The 20,999-nt window shown below is 36.5% G+C and overlaps 1 protein-coding gene across 6 annotated transcripts in view; it reads right to left on the minus strand.

The window, feature by feature from the left end:
- Window positions 1-20,999, minus strand: part of Erbb4 (erb-b2 receptor tyrosine kinase 4) — a 1,038,774-nt gene that overhangs the window by 208,589 nt on the left and 809,186 nt on the right. For all 6 annotated transcript variants that reach the window (XM_021186126.3, XM_021185960.3, XM_021186207.3 and 3 more), the window contains exons 17-19: window positions 11,539-11,671; window positions 7,038-7,160; window positions 3,066-3,164 (exon numbers count right to left, since the gene is read on the minus strand). In XM_021186126.3, coding sequence (XP_021041785.1) covers window positions 3,066-3,164; window positions 7,038-7,160; window positions 11,539-11,671 — 355 coding nt within the window. The remainder of the gene's footprint in view (window positions 1-3,065; window positions 3,165-7,037; window positions 7,161-11,538; window positions 11,672-20,999) is intronic.

Here is a 20,999-nt window from a genome sequence, read left to right on the forward strand (position 1 = left end):
TAGTGCCCAGGTACTTCTTTCTGCCTAGTGGGTTTCTTTGTCATTGAAGCCGTTTTCTTCCACCCTCAACAAGTAAAGTCATGAAGATATTACGAATTCCTCTCTTCTTAACTATCATCCAGTGATATAGGAACTAGAATATGGGCTCTATTTCTCTCACTTCCCCAGCAACTGTCAACCAATGAAGTGTAGGAGAACATTAGGTTTAATTTTCTTAATTCTTGAATCAGACAGTGAGTACGAGATTGTGGGGCTTCTCCAAAAGCAAAGGAAGCCACAGTATCACTGTGTTAGGTAGCAGTTGTGTTGTTCATACTCCCCTAATCATAGATCATCCAACTCTAGTGTACAGTACTTCTGCTTAGGTATTTCATGAGCAGCTTCTGCTTCTAGAAGAACGTCCACTAAGACACTTAATGCTTTTACGATTACTTGTAAATTCAACTCTGCCCTATGGCTCAACTCAAACAGAATTTTGCTTACATGGATCTTCCCTTTTAGTTTGAGTTGTTACTTAACACATAAAATGCTCTGGGAACATTGTGAATAATCTACAAATGAAGGCACAGAAGGTAGTCATTCATTTACATGGAAATTTTGTAGTACACTTAAACACTGCGCTCACCATCAATGTTGCCAGTTAAACAGGTTTTAATTAGTGTGATGCTATCTTTTCAATATTTTAAAACAGGTCACAAGGATAGTAGAAATTTTTTTTCTACTTTCCACTTATCAAAACTCTACCAGTAGCAAGCCAGCAAGCCGTTAAATTGCTAGCACCAATATGAAAGTAGGAAAGACATATCAAAAAAGAAATTCTTAATTTCTTAGCTTAGAAAGAACAGATTTTTTTTGTCTGTTAGTTAACAAATTTGCCATCCATCATGGAAAATAACTCCTTTCAGGCTCAATCAGAGGCTCATCCAAAATTCAACAGAAAGCTAAGACTTGAAGCTACCATCCTACTCCTGTTTCCATGGGAATAGGCTTCAGCTCAAGCGGGAGGGGAGTGGATGAATGGGGTTAGGAGCTTTCAAATAATCATTCGAAATCATGATGAGGTTTTTAGAGTTTCTTTTCCAATGTGATTATTTTGTAGCCTCTTAACCCTCTTTTGCGAGACTGTTTCCATGGAAATATGACTACTGTTCAAGCTTCCAGCAGAGATTGTTAGCATTCTTGTGAATTACAGCTTTGGTTGTAGCCCAAGGTGGCCAAGCTTGATCTTCTATCAGTGTTATATATGAACCTCCACTTTTTATTTACCATAAATTTTTAGTAATTTCTACTTAACTTGAAAATTTCACTTTCCTTCCTCAGTTTATAGCTATGATCTAGGTCAAACTGAATGATTAGGGCATCACTGAAAATTCTTCAGTTCTGAATAGTACCGTATGAGCCAGGCACTTAGCTGCAGGGAGTGTAGTAAACTTTTGAGACATCCTGAAAAAAAAATTTAGTTACTGGATAAGTACTATTTATTATAAAGTATTGCTAGTTAGGCAGGAAGGAAGGAATATTTTAATTATTTAGCAACTGATATGCACTGAGACTACTCTTTAGAACTGCTTGCTTGTACCCTTCTCAGCCCTACTATGTAATAAGCAACAGCAAATTAAGCTTAAATAGTCTCATGAAAGATAGTATTATTCTGAAAATTTTCAAGGTCATATACTGAGCCTCTATAAAACTCCAAAGGAACTTTCAAGATACACTGGCTAAGAGTGCATAGCAATCTGTCTTTAAAAAGAGACAAAGTGCATATGCGGGTATCGTCTTTACATAAAGGTCACTTTGAAATCAAAATCATTCTTATTATTGAATACATTATGTTAAAAGACAGAGAAAGAATATATATGGGTCTATTTCAGAATCCCTAGTAAGATATCAATGTAAAATATAACACCAGGCCTCACATATAATTTTATTCAAACCTACCTTCTAAATTTGAAAGGCCCAGTCTACAACTTTCTCTGGGGGAAATCTTCAAGTTCTGATTGGCTTTATCAAGTACTTTCATTCTTTATCAGTTTTTGTTATTATTATTCTAAGTGGATTCATAATCCACTTTGGTGAATCTGAATTGAAAATTTTAAATTTCACTTGAGAACTTAAATTAAAATACGCAAGTTTCTGTTGAAATACAGGAGCAACTGAAGGACTATCATTACCATTTTGACAGTTTTTTATCTTAATAAATTATAATACTAAAAAATAAAACATACAAATTAATTTTTCAAAGCAAGCTCATGACTCACAAAATGTAGTTCTTGTGGTTACCACATTTGTGGTTGTGAGAGTGGGGTCTGCTCCTAAAATAAAACTTTCAATCTTATTTGTGTGAAATTTTCTTGAAGCACAGGCAGACAAATTTACCTAATGTTTTGTCCTTGTTACTTATGCCTGCCTTTCTACCAAAAAGGGCAGGGCTGAAGTATTGCCACAATGAAGAGGAGACAGGTAAATCTTCACTATTCTCTGTTACTTAAGAAACTATTTCTGATCAAATTTGGCTGACCATGCATCATCTCTCTGCTTTGCAAAACTTAGGTAACCTTGGTTTGTTCTTTCAATCCAGCGATATGAAAGATCATTTGTAAACTATTTAGAACACTACTTGGAACCTACTGCAAGCGTTTCTAATAGTATATTGGGACAGCTTTAGTATTATAGAAGTATTATCTAAATAAGAAGGACCTATTGTCGTCACCATCAAGTACTTTTAACTCTGTTGTAACTGCATTTAGTAAATGCATTTCTGATTATAATCCAAGGTATAAAAACAAAAATATCACATTCTTGAAAGACAGGAAGAAATTCAATACGAGGATTATAAATATCTTTATATTACCAAAGTTCTCCTAGAGTTTGATCACAGCAGACAACTATAAATCAGGGATGTTCTGAAAGGTACAGGATATAGTGAAGGGATCCTAGCATTTTAAGCATGAGGTTATAATAGGTATAGATGAGAAACTTTGGGAGGTGGTTGCCTTTTTCTAATTTTATTTTCAAGCACTCTTTAATTATAAAGAAAAAATATGTCTATGTAGTTGTTTACTTACATCCATGAACTCCACGTTGGCTTTGGGGCCAGTTGTCTCATTGAGGATCTTTATAGCCACAGGGATTTTCACTGTTTCACCTTCAGGCACCCAAATACCCTTTCAGCGGGAAAAAAAATCACATTAATCCTATATTGAGATGACATAATATTTATAACAGAATATAATTTGATTTGGCTGATCAAACTTTAAATTTAATTTACTTCATTTTATAGATTATCATATAAGTACAACATTTCTCCCTCCTCTTTCCTTCCATGAAAACTTTGTATAACCCTGCCCAGTCTCCTTCAAGTTCATGGCCTCCGTTTTTAAATTACTTGCTATTAATATGAAATAATATTTAAGGACAAGTTCTAGGGCATATTTAATCCATAGTAACTTATTTGTTTTATTAAGTTCTATATATTAATGATTGTCTCTGCACTCATATAAATACTTATATTGATCATTGGCAATTCTGACTTACTATGAACATAGTTGCAGAATTTATGGATTAGGACAAAATTAAAAATGTAGACTTTAAGGTACAAAATTAATAATAGTGTCTCTGGGAAAACTTAAACAATATTTAAATGAGGACAAGAATTTTTATAGTCTAGATAAGAATGCATGGATTATCGATGATTGTTTTTTAAAAAAGAGTATATATTCAAAAATAACACAGAAACACATATGAAGATATGAAGGGCAGGAACCTGATGATTAGCTATGATAGTTTAACTTTGAAAGGCAGGAGATGAAGCTATTGGCTACAATTCTACTTTCTCTATCAGCTGGTCACAGTGTTAGAGAGACACATAGCATAGGGAAGTGTGTTTGTATTATAAAAAGCTAGAGTAATAGAGGAGACATAAATCTGAGAACTGCTGAATAGTAACAACAGTTAAGAAAAGTGCTTTAAAACATCAGGATGAGATTTATGGTCATGTTTGACTCAAACAGAGTTAATGCAGAAATGTATGTGCACAAATACTAAACACTGACATAAGTTATTTGTGGTATAATTTTTAAAAAGGGTATTCAAGCACAAGGAGAGCGGTGAGAAAAAAAACAAACAAAAAAACCAACTAAGACCCCCAAACCCCAGGCTATATTTTCTCAGAGTTCCTATCTAGGACACAGAACATGCTTACCATTATTCAATAAAATAACCACACAGGGAGTTACTTTATAAAGCAATGGCATCAATATTAAAATATTCCTAAAGTGTAGTTTTATATTGAGAATATAAATTTGGTGTGAATTAATTCGTACCACTATTGGAAAAACTTTAACCATTACTAAATAGATCTAAACAAGTAATATTTAACTATATTTGTACCTGTATTGGCCCTAATCTTTGTTGTTGTTGTTGAAGCATCACATAGTATTAGTTTGAAGGAACAATTAACCAAGAATGTATCCAGGTCATTGGCATTTGTGTGGCTACCAAAATTTTTTCATAGCTTAAGACAGTGTGTCTTATAATGTATGATACATACACTGGCAACACATATTTCAGACATACAGTTATAAAAGAAAACTGATGAAACTTCTAAAAACCTTTCCATAAGCACTCATTAATTCACATCCATTCAGTTTTGTCAATATGGCATGTAGAAATGATTGCAAACATGAAACACAAGCAAAGAAGTTCTTAAAGCTTTCTGTTGACTTTTCTATAGCTAGCTCAGAAAGCCTCATTCATATTAATGTGTATGAGCATTCAAGAGATCATCAGATAAATCATGGGGCCAGTGGGAGGCAAAAACCTTTATGTAAATGAAGGAAATAGAAGACATGATAAAGAAGTGTTTCTGAGAGATAGGAAATAAGATAGTAGTGATTCAATTTGTTACTTCTAACATCTTTATTTAAGATAAAAATTAAGATTATGTATGCATTATTCCACATAATTTTATAAAATTTTTCATTAAAATACATTAAAGTTAAAAATATTTTTAAATGGATTCAAATTTTAGGTATAAAATTGCATAATTGTGTCTTTTTTCCAGCATAACTTAAAGATAGATAAAGGATAACTTCTGTCTTTTGAACTTGCAAAGAATTTGAAGATCAGAAAGACAAAACCAGCCTAGACTAGAATCTGTGCAAATTGGACACTCAGTTAATGATTTAACTGAACAAACCACACACAACAAAATGATAAGAAAGATTATACAACTTGATATCCAAAGGTTTATAAATATTTGCAAATACCCAGGAAATGAAAACTCAGGTCTGCAGTATGAACAAACCTTAATATTTTTGTAATAAATAAATCATTATTTTATGGTATTTGATGTTTTAGAAATAATGTTTCACTGAATTGTCAAGGCTGGTCTCAAACTTTTTAGCTCAAGTAATTCCCCTGGCTCAAACTCACAAGTTTGAGGTTAGAGGTGAGAGGCTAAACCTACTCAATTTTGAAACTGGCCTCCATCTTGAAAGAAAGAAAGAAAGAAAGAAAGAAAGAAAGAAAGAAAGAAAGAAAGAAAGAAAGAAAGAAAGAAAGAAAGAGAGAAAGGCAGACAGACAGACAGGGAGGGAGAGAGAGAGAGAGAGAGAGAGAGAGAGAGAGAGAGAGAGAGAGAGAGAGAGAGAGAGAAGAAAGCCTGAAAATTTCACCCAAAGCTGAACCCAAGCTGCACCCAAGTACCCAGAAGGACCCCACGGCTTTTCCTTGGCTGGAGTTACTCCTTAGCTACTTCCTAGCAAGTTAATCAAAGATTAGTCTGCTTGTTTCAGGTGTACTTTCAGACTGCGTGGTCATGTACAGTCTTGCTGCAGAGCACCCACCTGTGGGCTTACAATGGACATTCAGTAGGATGCTTGTCAGGCTGGACACCCCTCACTTACTCCCATTTTCCTATAAAACCTTGCCCTGCTGCTTCACCAAAACCATCCTGTCGCTCGGCTGTAAGACCAGATTCCAGTGTGTAATAAAGAGAGCCTAATAGGATTACATCAGAGTTGGCTCCTTGGTGGTCTTTTGGAGTTCACGAAAGGTTTCTAGCACAACACAGGTATATACCACCATACCAATCATCTAATTAAGCAGGGAAAGCATTGAGCATTTCAAAATGTAAAATTTTTAAATTTCTACCTACCTATAACATGTTTTGTAAAAAAAATCAATGATAAACAAATCACTTAGAAAATACACAGTAATCTGTAAAAGCAAATTGTGCAATAGTTAATTTTTAAATTAACAACTACAAGGACACTAAAACTACCAATATTAACCACTAACCCATATATGTAATCAGTTAGAAAAATGTTATAATCTCATTTTAGTAATATATTTGCACACTCATATGGACTTTAAGTGATCAATTAGTAAGGTACTGACAGAACCTAGAATAAAAGAGCAGAAAGAAGAGCAAAGGATTGTGGGAGATTACTGAGGGAGTTCTGGAAGCACAGAAAGCAACAACCTGGGGGAAGAGGTTGAGTTTTGGGGGGGGGGATGAAACTTTGCCAAAGAGGAGAAAATGCTGAGAGACTCAAAGGGCATTGCATGGACTCTACTGGGCTAAGTACTTGAAACTCTCTTTCTCTAGAGACTGCATTTACCCAAACTTGTTCAATAAAAAAGAATGAACTTACCTGTGTAGCAACTTCTCAGCACTAAGGATTGAAATTAAAAAGAAGTTATGTAGCAGAGAACTACCTAGTCTGATCTCAGTGGGAAAGGATGCCCCTAATCCTGTAGAAACTTGATGCACCAGGGAAGCGGGGCACTGGCAGGGGTGAGGTAGTGGTGGGTGGTTGCAGGAGCACCCTCTCAGAAGAAAAGGGGAGAGGAGAGGGACTGGAGAACTCTGGGGTGAAGAGGAAACAGCTGCATTTTGAATGGAAGTAAATAAAATAATTTAATAATAATAAAACAGAAATTAGGGTGGCTAAAGTAAATACTTTGGTTATTATTTTTTTCAAAGCCTGAAATACAACATAAATAATTGATGGCAAGTTCTGTGCTTCACTTACTTTATAAACGGTTCCAAAAGCTCCTGAGCCAAGGACTTTTACCCTCTTTAGTTCGGTTTCCTTCAAAATGCGAAGTTGAGCTTGATTGGGTGCCGTGCCACTGGGAGTTAAGGGCTCTACCAGCTGCAAAGCAAAAGCAGCAAGTTGTGTATCTTTCATCCATACTCAGTTCTGCTTCTTGCCCTCTGGTTCTTTTTTAATGCTTTTAGAAGACTATGCCAGCATACATTTCTTTGACAAACAATACCACTGAAATATTTGCCCCAGCCCCATCCTGTGTCCACACCTGTTCTTGGTCTGGTTGACCTGAAATGTTGCATCTATTCTACCACTGCAAGGCATGCTGACTAGAAGATACGATGCTAAGTACATAAACAAAGTAAAAGAAGACAAACTACAACAAAACCAGAAATAGTCCCTTCTAAGCACTTTTAATAATTGAAAGCAACCATGATCCCATTAGAAGCGGATTGTAGATAGGATGAGTAGAGAGTTTGGTTCTAGACTATAAATCCACTTTGGGAGACAAAGGGATGTAATAGCAAATGGGGATGAAATCTTCTTAGTTCTGGATTCCAAATAGTTGTATATTAAGATCAGTCTTAAGACAATGAAAGTAGAATGACATTAAAAACCCAGACGTTCATTAACTGAAGAATGGATACAGAAAATGTGGTTCATTTATACAATGGAATACTATTCAGCTATTAAAAATGAGTACATCATGAATTTGGAAAGTAAATTTGTGGAACTATAAAATATTATCCTGAGCAAGGTAATTCAGACCCAAAAGAACATGCATGGTATGTACTCACTGATAAGTGGTTACTAGCCAGATATACAGAATACCCAGGATACAACCCACAGGCTGTAAGAAAGGTAACAAACAAGAAATGCCCAAGTGAGGAGGCTTCAGAGGGAGGGAGGGACCTGGGTGGGAAAAAGGAGGAGGCGAGGAAAGTGGAAAAGAATCAGATATGGGGTGGGGAGGAGACAGGAGAAAAATCCAGAAAGTCAAGAAAATGAATGGAAATAAATAGCCTCTGGGAGGGGGTGGTGGGAGGACCCTCTAGAAAGTAGCAGAACCCAGGAAGTGAGACACTCTCAGGACTCCTTTGGGGTAACCTTAGCAAAAATGCCCAACATTGGGGAATGGGAACTCTAAGTGTCTACCTCCAGTACATAGACAGAGCCTTAAGTGGAGGGACTAACTCACAGTCAAAATTACAGACCCAGAATTGTTCCTGTCTAAAAGAACTTATGGGATAAAAATGGAGAAAAGACTGAAGGAAAGGCAGTCTAATGATCAGCACAAATTTGAATCCATTTAACGGGGCATGGGTGGTACCAAGGACTGACACTACTATTCTATAATATGCTTACAGATGGGAGCCTGGCATGGCTGTCCTCTGAGAGGCCCTACCAGCAGCTGACTGAGACAGAAACAGATATTTACACCTAACCATTGGACTGAAGTCAGGGACCGCTGTGGTTGAAATAGGGGAAGGATTGAAGAAGCTACAAGGGAGAGAGACCCCATACAAAGACCAGCAGTCTCAACTAACCCAGACCCCAGGGAGCTCCAGGAGACTGACCTACCAATGGGGAGCATACATGGGCTGGTCTGAGGCCCAAGACACATATGTAGCAGAGATTTGCCTGGTCAGACCTTAGTGGGAGAAGATGCTCTTAATTCTTGAGGCACCAAAGAAAGGGGAGGCTTGATGCGAAGGCACCCTCTTGGAGGAAATGGGGAGGAAGAGTGAGATGAAAACAGTGGCAGGGGGGACCAAGGGGAGAGAAAAGACTGAAATATAAATAAATATAATAATAATAATAAGCCATGCAAAGAGGGAAGGAAGCATGAATTAATAAAATACATCAGACATGAGATGAATATAATGAGTAAGATAGGAGTAGGAAAAGTCAGCTCAAGAAAGAGCTGGGTGTGGTCAACAAGTAAAATTAGGCTGAAACTTATAAATCAATATTTCTTTTTAAAAGATTATTTTTTATGTATATGAGTGCTCTATCTGCATGTACACCTATCTACATGCCTGAAGAGGGCATTAGAACTCATTATAGATGTTTGTAAGCCACTATGTGGTTGCTGGGAATTGAACTCAGGACCTCTAGGAGGGGAACCAGTGTTCAAAACCATGAGCCATCTCTACAGCACTCAATATAATTGTTAAGATGTCATTTAGCAGAAGAGTAATCACTGGTAAACGTGACTAAATTAGTCACCCTCCCAACCATAGTTTCCCATTCTGAAGTTTCAGCTACCTGTATTTTGAAAAGTAATTTATTTATTTTCATCAAAAGTAACTTTAATTTACTTACTATATCTGATAGATAAATCAAGCTTCATCAAGGTTTTGAATGTATGGGAATAAACAGTATAGGAATAAGCATATAAACTTCAATATTATCTACAGTTACAAATATGCCTTGGTTTTAGAAGGCATTACTCTTGGGTCATGGAATCTGCTGTACTACAGAGCATTTTGAGCATCCTAAGCCTACATCTTGGAATAACATTTTATGTTATAATTCATTCTCAAAAAAGAGAAATAATAAGCCTTCAAAAGTTCAATTCTTTTGATAAAAAGGAATTAAAATTAAAAAAAATATGGAACAAAAATATAGTCTGTTTTATACCCTGCATGAGAAAATAATTGAAGATATTATTTTGGTATTTTGAGACATCTGTTTACAAGGCTAACTGTGCTGTGGCCCTCCATTCTGGCCATTATTATCATGCTTCTGTGAACATCATGGCCCATTAAACCAATGGAGTGGGCCTGAGTTTAGTGGGTACAGAGGTAGCAAGGATTTTGGGAAAAGCATGATAAAACGTATCAACAAAGCCAGTCTATTTCCTAACAGTTTGACAAGAAATCTAACATTTTACCACTTTCTTACTTTATATTATAAAATATTATATATATATATATTATATAATATATATATATATTTATAATATTTTATATTATAAAAACATACATTAGAACATTAAGAATTTCATTAGGTCAAGTAAAACAATCTCAGAAAGAATAATTGCATTTTACATCTTAAAAATCAACAGCAGCATCAATTAAAAAACAAAAAGCCCTCCCGAAGACATTGTCCTTGCAGGCTACTCTACAGGACTTGGTGGCAGAGTTTTTAGAAGCTATGTATGATTCATAACATGTCTGTGTGCACGTGTGTTTATATGCACATGTGTATGTGTATGTGGTGAGTAGTCCAGAAGATAACCTATGGTTTCATACTTCAGGCATTGTCTACTTTTTGGGGGGTTTCTATGTCTGTTACAGGCTTGGCATTTGCCAAGTACAAGAAAATTTTTTCAAGAAAGCCCAAGGGAACTACCTGCTTGTGTGTTGGGATTATACCCACCACTATGTTACGTTTTCATGTGGATCCTATGGATTGGGTTGAAACCCTCATGCTTAGGAGGCAAGCTCATCACTGACTGAGCCATTTCCCCAGTCTATGATAAGTAACTTAAATGAACCAAAAAAAAAAAAATGTAGAATTGGTGGGGAGATTTCAGCACTTTGGACAGAAGGTTTGTACATCTGTATATGGAACATATTTAGGCGCATATCTTGGCATGCACCATGAAATTATATCCTCTGAAAGCACAAGAATTAAGATATAACCCATTTCCTGTGTGCTACATTTATGAAAGGATGAGTAGTTCCATTCCCAATAGTCTTAAGAGACAACAAGAAAGAAAGTATACCTAGAGGGACATCTAGACTTCCTCTGAGTTGTTCAGGCAGACTCAGTTGGGACTATCAGAACCAAAAGATAGGATGGAACTCAATAATGCACTGCTACTGCACTATCCTCTGTGATAGTTCCCCCTTGCCTCCTGCCTAAAGCAAACTATCAGCTTTCATGTTAAAGAACTCATGTGTCCACATACACGAAATGGTGATAATTTATGAATAATATTTATAACCTCACTATGTAACATACACTATTAAGTGCATCTCATAAATGGTGTTAAAAGGCTCATTTTCTTACAGCTCTAAGCTTTAACCTGTATGCTCAGCCTTTTCACTTTTGGTGTAATTAGTAATTGGCTGCCAATTGAGTGATGCTAATTAAAATGCACACAGCTCACACTTTCAAACAAGGAATTTCTATTTATTTCGCACATATACCATTGATATGTCCTCTCCTTAGACACATGCTGGCTCTACAGCTACTAAGATATCTTTTACTCAAGAAAAAAAATCATTGTACCAAACAGAGCATCATCTAGCTGTAAAACTTGGGAAGAGAGGCCCCTTGGTCTTGCAAACTTTATATGCCCCAGTACAGGAGAACACCAGGGCCAAGAAGTGGGAGTGGTTGGGTAGGGGAGCAGGGCAGGGGGAGGGTCTTGGGAACTTTCAGGATAGCATTTGAAATGTAAATAAAGAAAATATCTAATAAAAATTTAAAGGAAACCCCCAAATTAAGGAAAATCTGGTAGAAACGTTACCTCTGTCTCCAGGAATCTCCTCAAAGCACGTTTCTTTTTGATGCTCTTTCTTCTGACATAGACAGCAAATGTCAAAGCCATGATCACCAGGATGAAGAGACCACCAATGACTCCGGCTGCAATCAGTGGAGTTCTGCCAACCAGAATAAAAAAAATAAAAATAAAGGATGAAGAGAGAAAGACAGAGGATGAGGAAAAAGCAGCTGCATGAGGCAATTTCCACACTTCATGAATCTAGTCATTTCAAAGAAAAGCAAATAAAAAGCCACCAGGGCTATAATAAAGCCCTTTCCATTGTAAACTGCAGGTTTTGTTTTGTTTTGTTTTGTTTTTATAATAATCCATGCACATATGATTAATCTTTGGAGAAGAGCAACTGCAGCATGCCATTTGGTGAAAAAAATTGAAAATCTGGATGAGGAATGAGTGGCACACACGAAAGCAGTGGAATGGGAATATTTATAATTACTTTGACTACTTTTCATAAGTAAATGAAAATGCATTTTAATAAACTGTTGCAGAGTATAGTTTTATTTCAAGAAGGCTACCTTAACAGTGGCACTATTGATCTTTTGGGCTGTGTCGTTGAGGTTACCTCATTTTCAAAATTCAGCACCATCTCTGGTCTCTGCCCTAGATAGCAGCAGCATCTCTCTTTTCAACCACAATAATATCCCCAGATATTCGCAAAGGTCTATCTATATCCCTTCTACTTGAGAACCTCTGGCCTAAAGGTTCTCTTACCTATTTGGGAGGGACACAAACTAACACATGTCTGGAATACAAGAGTACCAGTAATGAGTTGTTTATCACCAGAGCTCTTTAAAAACACTGATAAGGAAAATGCTGGTAATACTTCATAACTGGAAAGAAGAAAATACCAGGTCAGATGTTTCTGGAGTGGTGCTGACAGGGGTGTGTATATTATAATTCGAAGTGTGTCTAAGCACCACATGCTCATACATTTTCTGTGCAGTAACCATTTCATCAAAACTCATAAATGATGTCATGAACACATTAGAGAGTCAGAGATTTTCACTCCTTGAGTGTTTTTCCAATGTATTTTTTAAAAAGAGAGATTTGTGTGTGTGTCTGTGTTTTTCTATTTTTAATTTTATTTTTTAGATATTTTCTTTATTTACATTTCAAATGCTATCCCAAAAGTTCCCTATACCCTCCCCCTTAAGTTGATTACTTATTACTGTTTTCTAAAAATTCTTCCTTTCTGAAAAACTTCAGTTCCTTATATAAAGCATATTAACTTTAGGTGGTCAGAGTTTTGAAGTGCATTAATTTCATATGGCATAGTAAAAAAAAGCCAGACTGAAACATGATATTGCATAATAAATATTTGATGATGAAGCAACCATAGAAGCCAAACAAAGAACGATTTCCCTCATATTCATGTCGTCTGTAATAAATCATTTTATGTTTTATATCCCTTCTTTCACAAGAAGCTATTCAGTAAAGCTACATTCCTTAAAAGAAATTTTTTATACCTGCAAAATAAATTTTTACTCAAAGATAGACAAGAAATAATAAGAGTGGATGATCGTAAATTAGACCTTGAAATTCTAAAACACTCATGAAAAAAGGCTGTGTAACTACTTCCACAATAAAATCACATCTTTAGAAGATTATGACTGCTCTACTGTCACATGAAACTGCAGAAAACCTTACAAAGTCATCCATCCTAAAGGTTGTTTCCTGATAGCACAAACCATACTGAAATGTACCTATAATTCAACTAGATTTTCCTAAATGGGATTTTCTAAAGATATAAAAGTCTCTACTGAGAAAATTAAGCTATAGCAGAGACACAAACTTATCATTTTGATGTTATTTTGTGTGTTTAGCAACATATTTTTATCATGTCAGTTAAAGATATTTTGGGAAATATGTTGGAATTTCAAACCAAAGCATATTTTTCTACTAAATGCTTCACGTACTGGTGAAAGGCCACTTGTTCTAAAAGATTTGACTTTGTTGTTGTGCATTTAAAAACTGTGGGAATCATTGTTTGTTTGTTTGTTTGTTTGTTGGATGCATTTTAGTGAGGATAGCTTTGCATAGAACGGAAACAGATTCCTTTCTTCTCATCTTATTGCAGTACAGAGTATCTGTCAAGCCCTGGCAGTCCAAATATAACACTCAGACTCAGTGGGCTGTATTTTCTGATTTTCTATATGATGTTTTCATTAATATTCTCACACAACAGTCCTTTCCTTGACATGTGTCTCCTCACTTTTGCTTGTCTCTCTGGCGATCTGGCAAGAAGAGTAGAGGAGCAAAAACCTGAGAAATGAAGAATTACTATTTCTGCACTAAAAAAAATCACATAGAATGTTAGGTTGGACATTTCACAGGGGCAGTCTCTAGGAAAAAAAAAAATCAAAGTTAACCCAATCCTATTTACACACGCCTCACCGCTGTCAATCTGGATGACTCCCAGTGATTTGTACGTGAGCAACAGAGGCATTAGTTTAGCCAAAGAGTTATGACTTAACAATATTGTTTTTGTTTTGAAGACAAGATCTCACTATGTAGCCTAGGAACTGGTTTGAAACTTATGACTCCCCTGCCTTAGCTTCCTGAGGGCTAGGATTATAGCTGTGCACCATCAACCATGACTAATCTCCACTCTTTATGAGGTCCTTTCAAAACAAGATGAAACTAGCTGAAACACATATTTAAATTCCTACATATCTCTCTTGGATATATTGCTATTACAAACCAAGCTGGCTTTGAGAGATTTCTTCCCGTGTGCTCAATGAATCTCTAAGTAGCTCAGATAAGACACCATTGAGATCAAAAGGGTCAAACAGTAGAGAGCTGCAATTATTCTATAATTCCTTATCAATAACAGATATTTGGATTATTGGGTTGGTTTTGGGTGCCCATTCAAACGTGACTGGCATCCTCAAGTGTCTAGAAGAGTAATACACGTGCCAAGTTCAAACTCAGAGAAAAAAGGAGCAACCAATTGATAGCTCAGTTTATGCTATGATTTGGAAATTGTATAATGAACTACATGTTCACCCTATTACTTCTAAAACTTCCAGAACAGCTCTGAGCCTCAAATGAATTTTGTTAATTTACTTAAAACTCCACACTTTTTTTTTTTTTTCGAGACACGGTTTCTCTTTGTAGTCCTGGCTGTCCTAGAACTCACTCTGTAGACCAGGCTGGCCTTGAACTCAGAAATCTCACTGCCTCTGCCTCCCAAGTGCTGGGATTAAAGGCGTGCACCACCACTGCCCACCAAACACCATACTTTTAACTTTAATGATTTTATTTAAAATTCAGAAATGATGAAGAGTATTTATTGCTTTAAGTGCAATTGCCTTATCGGAAGCACTGTGCCCCAAAACTAAGCTATTTGTGTTTTAAATATGCATTTTTGCCCAATACTATATCTGAGTCATAGTATTCTCTCATATATTATATATACAAGAAGATACATAAGTTCTACATAAACATCCATATAGGTTTCCTCATTTATCTATTTTTTAAATGCATCAAATCATTAAAACATATTACAAAGTCATAAAGCCCAAGTGTTTATATTTTGTTACATGTCTTTGATTTAATATTAATACATAAATATCCTTCAAAAGTAAAAACACTTGTGTTTTCTTTTTTATAAACATGGTAAATTCTTGAATATTTCTAAGGACAAACAAGTTTCCCAGCAAATAAAAAGTTAATAAAATTTATAATATATGTATATTTATGATATAGGTATATTTACTCCCCATTTTGGAGTAAACCATGTTCCAAATTAGGATGAAACAAATAACTCATAATATTAATCACTGGTGCTGTATTTTGCAATTGGTGGCAGAGACTTCCACTTTTAGAAGATGCACTAAATAATTTAGAAGTTAAACTAATTAATTGGGAAACAAGTCTTCAGAATGTGTTTTATCAGACTGGAACTGCCTCACTGTTTATTTATAGGCATTAAAGATTAAAAGTAAAAAGATGGCCTTGGTGCATGTGTAAAGAGATAAAAACAACAGGAGAGCCTAATGAATTTTACAGGTATATTTCTTATATAGGAACATTCTGTTTCATACCTTCAGATTCTTAAATATGACACAATAGTATAACTATTGTAAGGTGTTAAGCTCTTCATTTCTGTGGAGTTTTAGTTACCTTATTTTGATATCAAATTGTGTGGCAAAGAGATGGTTTAAACTTGCAACAATATAAATCCCCATTAGGTTATGTGGGGAATTGCAGGCTGGTCTCCAGTGGAGCTGAGGTCTGAACCCCAATGGTCATAATTCACCTACATGACACGGTAGGCGTTCCCTCATGCTCCTGGAACTCTGGCCTCTGCCAAGGGTACCACCTCCACAGCCCCCACAAGATAAGGATGGTCAGTAGTCATGTAAGCAATGGGCCAAGCTTCTGACCTTCAGGCTAAACTCCTCCCCAGTTACCTAGCAACAGTGAAGACCATAAAAACAGGTGCTCAGCCCCCAACTCTCTATCTTGCTCTTATTCCTTTGTCCTCTCACCTCTCACTTCTCTCTCCTCTTCCCTCTCCTCTCCTCTCCTCTCCTCTCCTCTCCTCTCCTCTCCTCTCCTCTCCTCTCCTCTCCTCTCCTCTCCTCTCCTCTCCTCTCCTCTCCTCTCCTCTCCTCCACTCCCCTCCACTCCCCTCGCCCCCTCCCCCCTTCTCTTTCCCTTGCATCTCTATAATAAAGCTCTTAAACCATAGAAAGTCTCTGCTCCTTCAAGGCCCACTGCACACTCTGATCAGTGTTGGGAACTTCTTCCCCTATTCCCTCTCTCCTGCAACTCCAGAGTTGCTTTAGCAAGGTAGCTGGGGGGAGGGTTTTTTCCTTGTCAGGGGCTGCCCCTTTCTCCACCCCTGCCACATGGGTCAAGCATGCTCACCAGGGGCTGAGTGGAAAAAAGCACCTGGCAGTGTCCCCGAATCCACCTGCCCCAGAGTACAGGAACACTGGTCGGATGTGGCATATTTTTCCTCCCCACTTTTCCCCAGGGCCACCAGCCCCCCCCCTTATTTTGTTCCCAAAAGGTTATGTGCCTCCAACTAGTTGAGTGTAGTGTCACTACCGAACAAATTAAATACAGAAGAACATCTCTTAAACTAATAAAAATTATGCAGTTGGAAACTACCTGCTCTACCAATTTCATTCGTGAGAACTGAGGAATACAACGTGACTAATGCCAGCATCAAATAAAATACATGTAATGCATATACTTCCCCACTTTGTCCAGTACCTACGAGTCATACTATTCAAAGGACTCATGCATATACCCTGTATTCTCTAAAGTGCCATTCTGCACATAGTGTGTGTGTGTGTGTGTGTGCATGTGACACATAGAAAGCAAGTCCAAAGCCAGAATTTCATTATTATTTCTACCAAGTATTTTTAATATAATTGTAGGATATGACAAAGGTTTCAGTACCCACAGAGGTAAGGAAAGGATTGCCAGATGCCTTGGAGTTAGAGAAACAGATGGTGGTTTGTTGCCTGATATGGTTGCTGGGAACTAAATGTAGGTTCTCAGAAAGAGCGGTGTGGACTCTTAAGCATTGAGCCATCTCCTTAGCCCCTCTACCAAACTGTAATCATTATTGTCTCTAATACTTAAATATGGAAATTAAACTAACATGTCTTTTACTTATCCAGAAACATATTCAACTACCATTGGATCTCATTTTGTGTCCTTTCTGAGAACCTTATAATAAAAACAAAGATATGAAGAAGAGGTTTGCAACCTGCCTCCTTGTGGGGATAGTTATGTTTCCTAATTTAACCTTGCTATAGATAAGTGTTGTTGAAAAAAAAACCTGCTTGTTAACTTTATTAAAACAAAATCCTAAGAATGTACTCAAAATTGCCAATGGAGTCAAAGAGTATAACTTTGAAAATAAGAACAGCTTCAACTGTTTGTTATTTAGGTAAGTTCTTTAAATATGGTAAAATTTTATTCAAATAAGAGTAACAATGGATTTAAGAGCCAATAGATTCTCTTGGGTATTAAAAGGCATCGTGAGCTGTTCAACCACAAATAGTCCAATGAAATGAAATCATAAAGATTGTCTCCCTGCATCTCTGGAATGGGCTAGAAATCTAGTGCACTGAAAACTCTCAGGAATCTATGAAGTTTATTCTAGCAAGACTGCTAGCAATGGAGAATATGGAGATATGGAGGTGAAACTGGCCTTCTCCTGTAACCAGTCAAGAATTCCAGCGGGAGATTGAGACACAACCAGCCACAAAACCTTCTACCTACAATCTGTCTTGTCTATAAAATATGCTGGGGTAAAGGTGGCACAGAAATTGTGGGAGCAACAAACCCATGACTGGTCTAGCTTGAAATCCATGCCATGAGAGGTAACCCACTCCTGACACTGCCTGGGGAGCCAGGACCCAGAGGCTGAACAATCCAAAGACCTAGGATTGAACCAAACACGACTGACCAAAAAACAGTGTCAATGAAATGATTCCTAATGTTATTTCACTGTAGTCATAGCAGACTGATTGTCACTGGAGAGGAGTCATCCACAGCAGAGACCCACTACCAAACATTAGATAGAGGTTGGGGATTCCTGCAAAAGAGAGTGAGGGAAGATTGTAGGAGCCAAGTCAAAGATACCACAAGAAAACCCTCAGAGTCAACTAACCTGGACTCATAGGGCCTCACAGAGACTGCACTTTCAAGCAGGGACCCTGCATGGATCTGACCTAGGCCCTGTGCACATATATAACATTTATGTAGCTTGGTTTTCATGTGGGACTCCTAATAATGGGAGCAGGGACTGTCTGACTCTGTTGCCTGCTTTTTGGACATCTCCTCCTACAGGTTGCTTCTTCAAGCAGGAATAGCAGAGGAGGTGTCTAGTCTTCCTGTGATTTGATATGTAACAGCTGGTTGATATCCATGGGAGGCCTGCCCTTTTCTGAAGATAAAGGGAGGAGGAGAAGATGGGGTACAGGGGGAAAAGGAGTGGGAAGGAGGGACAGGAATGAAAGGATGGAGGGTAAATTTTTATTGGGATTTTTAAAAGTGACTATTTCTTCCTGGATTGAAAATAATTTACTTCCATGGGAATAACTCAAATATTCATCTGGTCTTAAGTAGCAGCTTTAAATGGAAAGAATTTGGATAGATTACAGATTTTCTATTTAAAATCCCAAGCTGTAACTTTTCTAATTAAAAGTTTCACTTTATGTACAATGCATTGTTGTCCAACTGTGCAACACAGATGCTACCATCTTCGTATTAAATATAGGGGCTACATTTGGTACAGAGAAGGACAGCAAGAAGGTTCTGTGTTTGGATTCTCTACCCCATTTATTTTCACCTTTCTCTCTCCCATTATGTTACAAGATAAGTGCGTGTATGAAATACATTGTGACACCGTAAGCTGTTTCCTCAACACATATGCTTCATAGTAGAGAACACAAAATGCACAAACATTTATTTAATTGCTTTCATGGAAACCTTGATTTTACATATTAATATCTTAGTACTTTAAGTCTCCTCCATCTACAGCTATCTATGTTTCTCTATGGTCTGAGTTCACTAAATCCTTTATATTCTCAGGTATAAAAGTTTGCATGTAGCATTACCTCTGCCTACCTTCATTTTAATTTCAGCCAGGAGTGATTTTTTTTATTAAGAAAACTATTCTTTCTTTAAGGAAGACAAACTCATGTAGTGTGAAGACAAACTAATTTAATGTGACTATTAACTTCAGCTACCATATTGATTGGATTAGGAAGCACTCCAGGTAGACCTTTGTGGTTGTCTATTAAATGTTTTCAGAAAGGTTTAACTGAGAGGGGAGATATTCCCTAAATGTGGGCCACAGCTTCCTATGCAAGGGTACCAAGATTGAATTGAAATTTAAAAAGAAGACCAGAAGTACACTGTTATTTTCCTTTCTCTGTTAGACATTCTCTTTATAATGCCTTTTCCACCATGTGACCTATACTTCCAAACTACAAGCTGAAATAAATCCTTCCTTGCTTAAATTCGTTTTTTTGTAAGGTAAGAGGTCACAGCAAAATGAGGAAAGTGGTGAATACAAGGCAGTACCCATTGTATCACATGTTGTTCAATTTTTACTACAGTAGTTCATATTTGAAACAAAGAGACCTTGAAACACTGAGAAAGAAACATTGATATCCCCTAGAGACACTTTAAGGGTTACTGCCTCGGGCAAGGAGAGCTACATTAAGACAGTATTTTTTCTCTCTCTTTTCAAATTATGCTTATTCTGACCTAGAATTCCACCTGCTCTATAAAAATGACACATTTTTCTTTTTGAGCAAATGAAAACGATCTGGGTCAGACTGTAAGGCGGACGTCGGTTGACAGTGACAGTTTGTAGCTGGTAAGATGTAAGTTTTACAGCAGGTCTCCATTCTTTGATTACAGGTCAAGATTACTTGACTACATTTAAGATAGAAAGTAGTACTTAAGGAAGAGCCTGATTTTCCTCGTCCTCTACAAGTTTCAATGCCTTTTACTTGTCTTCACACTGTTGAATTTTCATTTTCAATATGTAAATGCCAAATTTGTTTTGCAATAGTGTCACAATATGTTTCAACATTGACTTAAATATTAAGCCTATGTAATTTAATATGTTCTTATATTTCTAAGTTTCAGTTTCTGGGGAAAAATTGTAATCATTTCACGGTAGCTACTTTCTTCTTCTGATAGGCAATATTTACCTCTATCTATACAGGTGTTTGTTTCTTTCTCAAATTGAGAAATATATTTTGTATGTTTGACTTTGATCCAAATAATACCATGGTTAAGGACAGACCCATGAGATTATATGATGAGATTAATTAAATTTGTGTATTTTCAAATCTATGAATATCTATAAATTTGAAAGGCAGTCAGAGAAGAACAGAGGTTTTTAAAGCAATCCGGTGAATATTTCATGATTAGAGCTATTTTATCACAGTTTAAACCTATGAAACATACTATAAATGTCAAATAAATATTGATAAAGTTTCTATCATTTTTTATTCCATTACCTAAATTCATTCATATATATATATATGAATGACTATGGTAATAAAACCTGGACATTATGAACATTTCAATTGTAAAGCATATTAAGCATTCAGTTATTCTATCCTATTACCTACTCACCACATGGGCAAGATAATCAAAGAAATATGACAAGGAAGTAAACACTGAGTTTACAGTCCTTTGCAACCTTAGCCACATTGCCTGTCACCATTGCTCACAAGGCTACAGAATCTTTTCATTCTCCAATAGAACATAAGGTAGACACAAACATGGTTTTATCAAAGAAGGTGGCAAAAGACATTATTGGAGTTCTCAATCTTACACTGGCATTTCTTCTATCATAATTTAAATCATATTGAGACGTTATATTCTGGGGATAAAAACTGTCTAAGTCTTAAAATATCAATGTCAAGCAGAATAGAGAG

This window comes from Mus caroli, unplaced genomic scaffold, assembly GCF_978045245.1.
Source record: "Mus caroli unplaced genomic scaffold, Mus_caroli_1 scaffold_1, whole genome shotgun sequence".
NCBI lineage: Eukaryota > Metazoa > Chordata > Mammalia > Rodentia > Muridae > Mus > Mus caroli.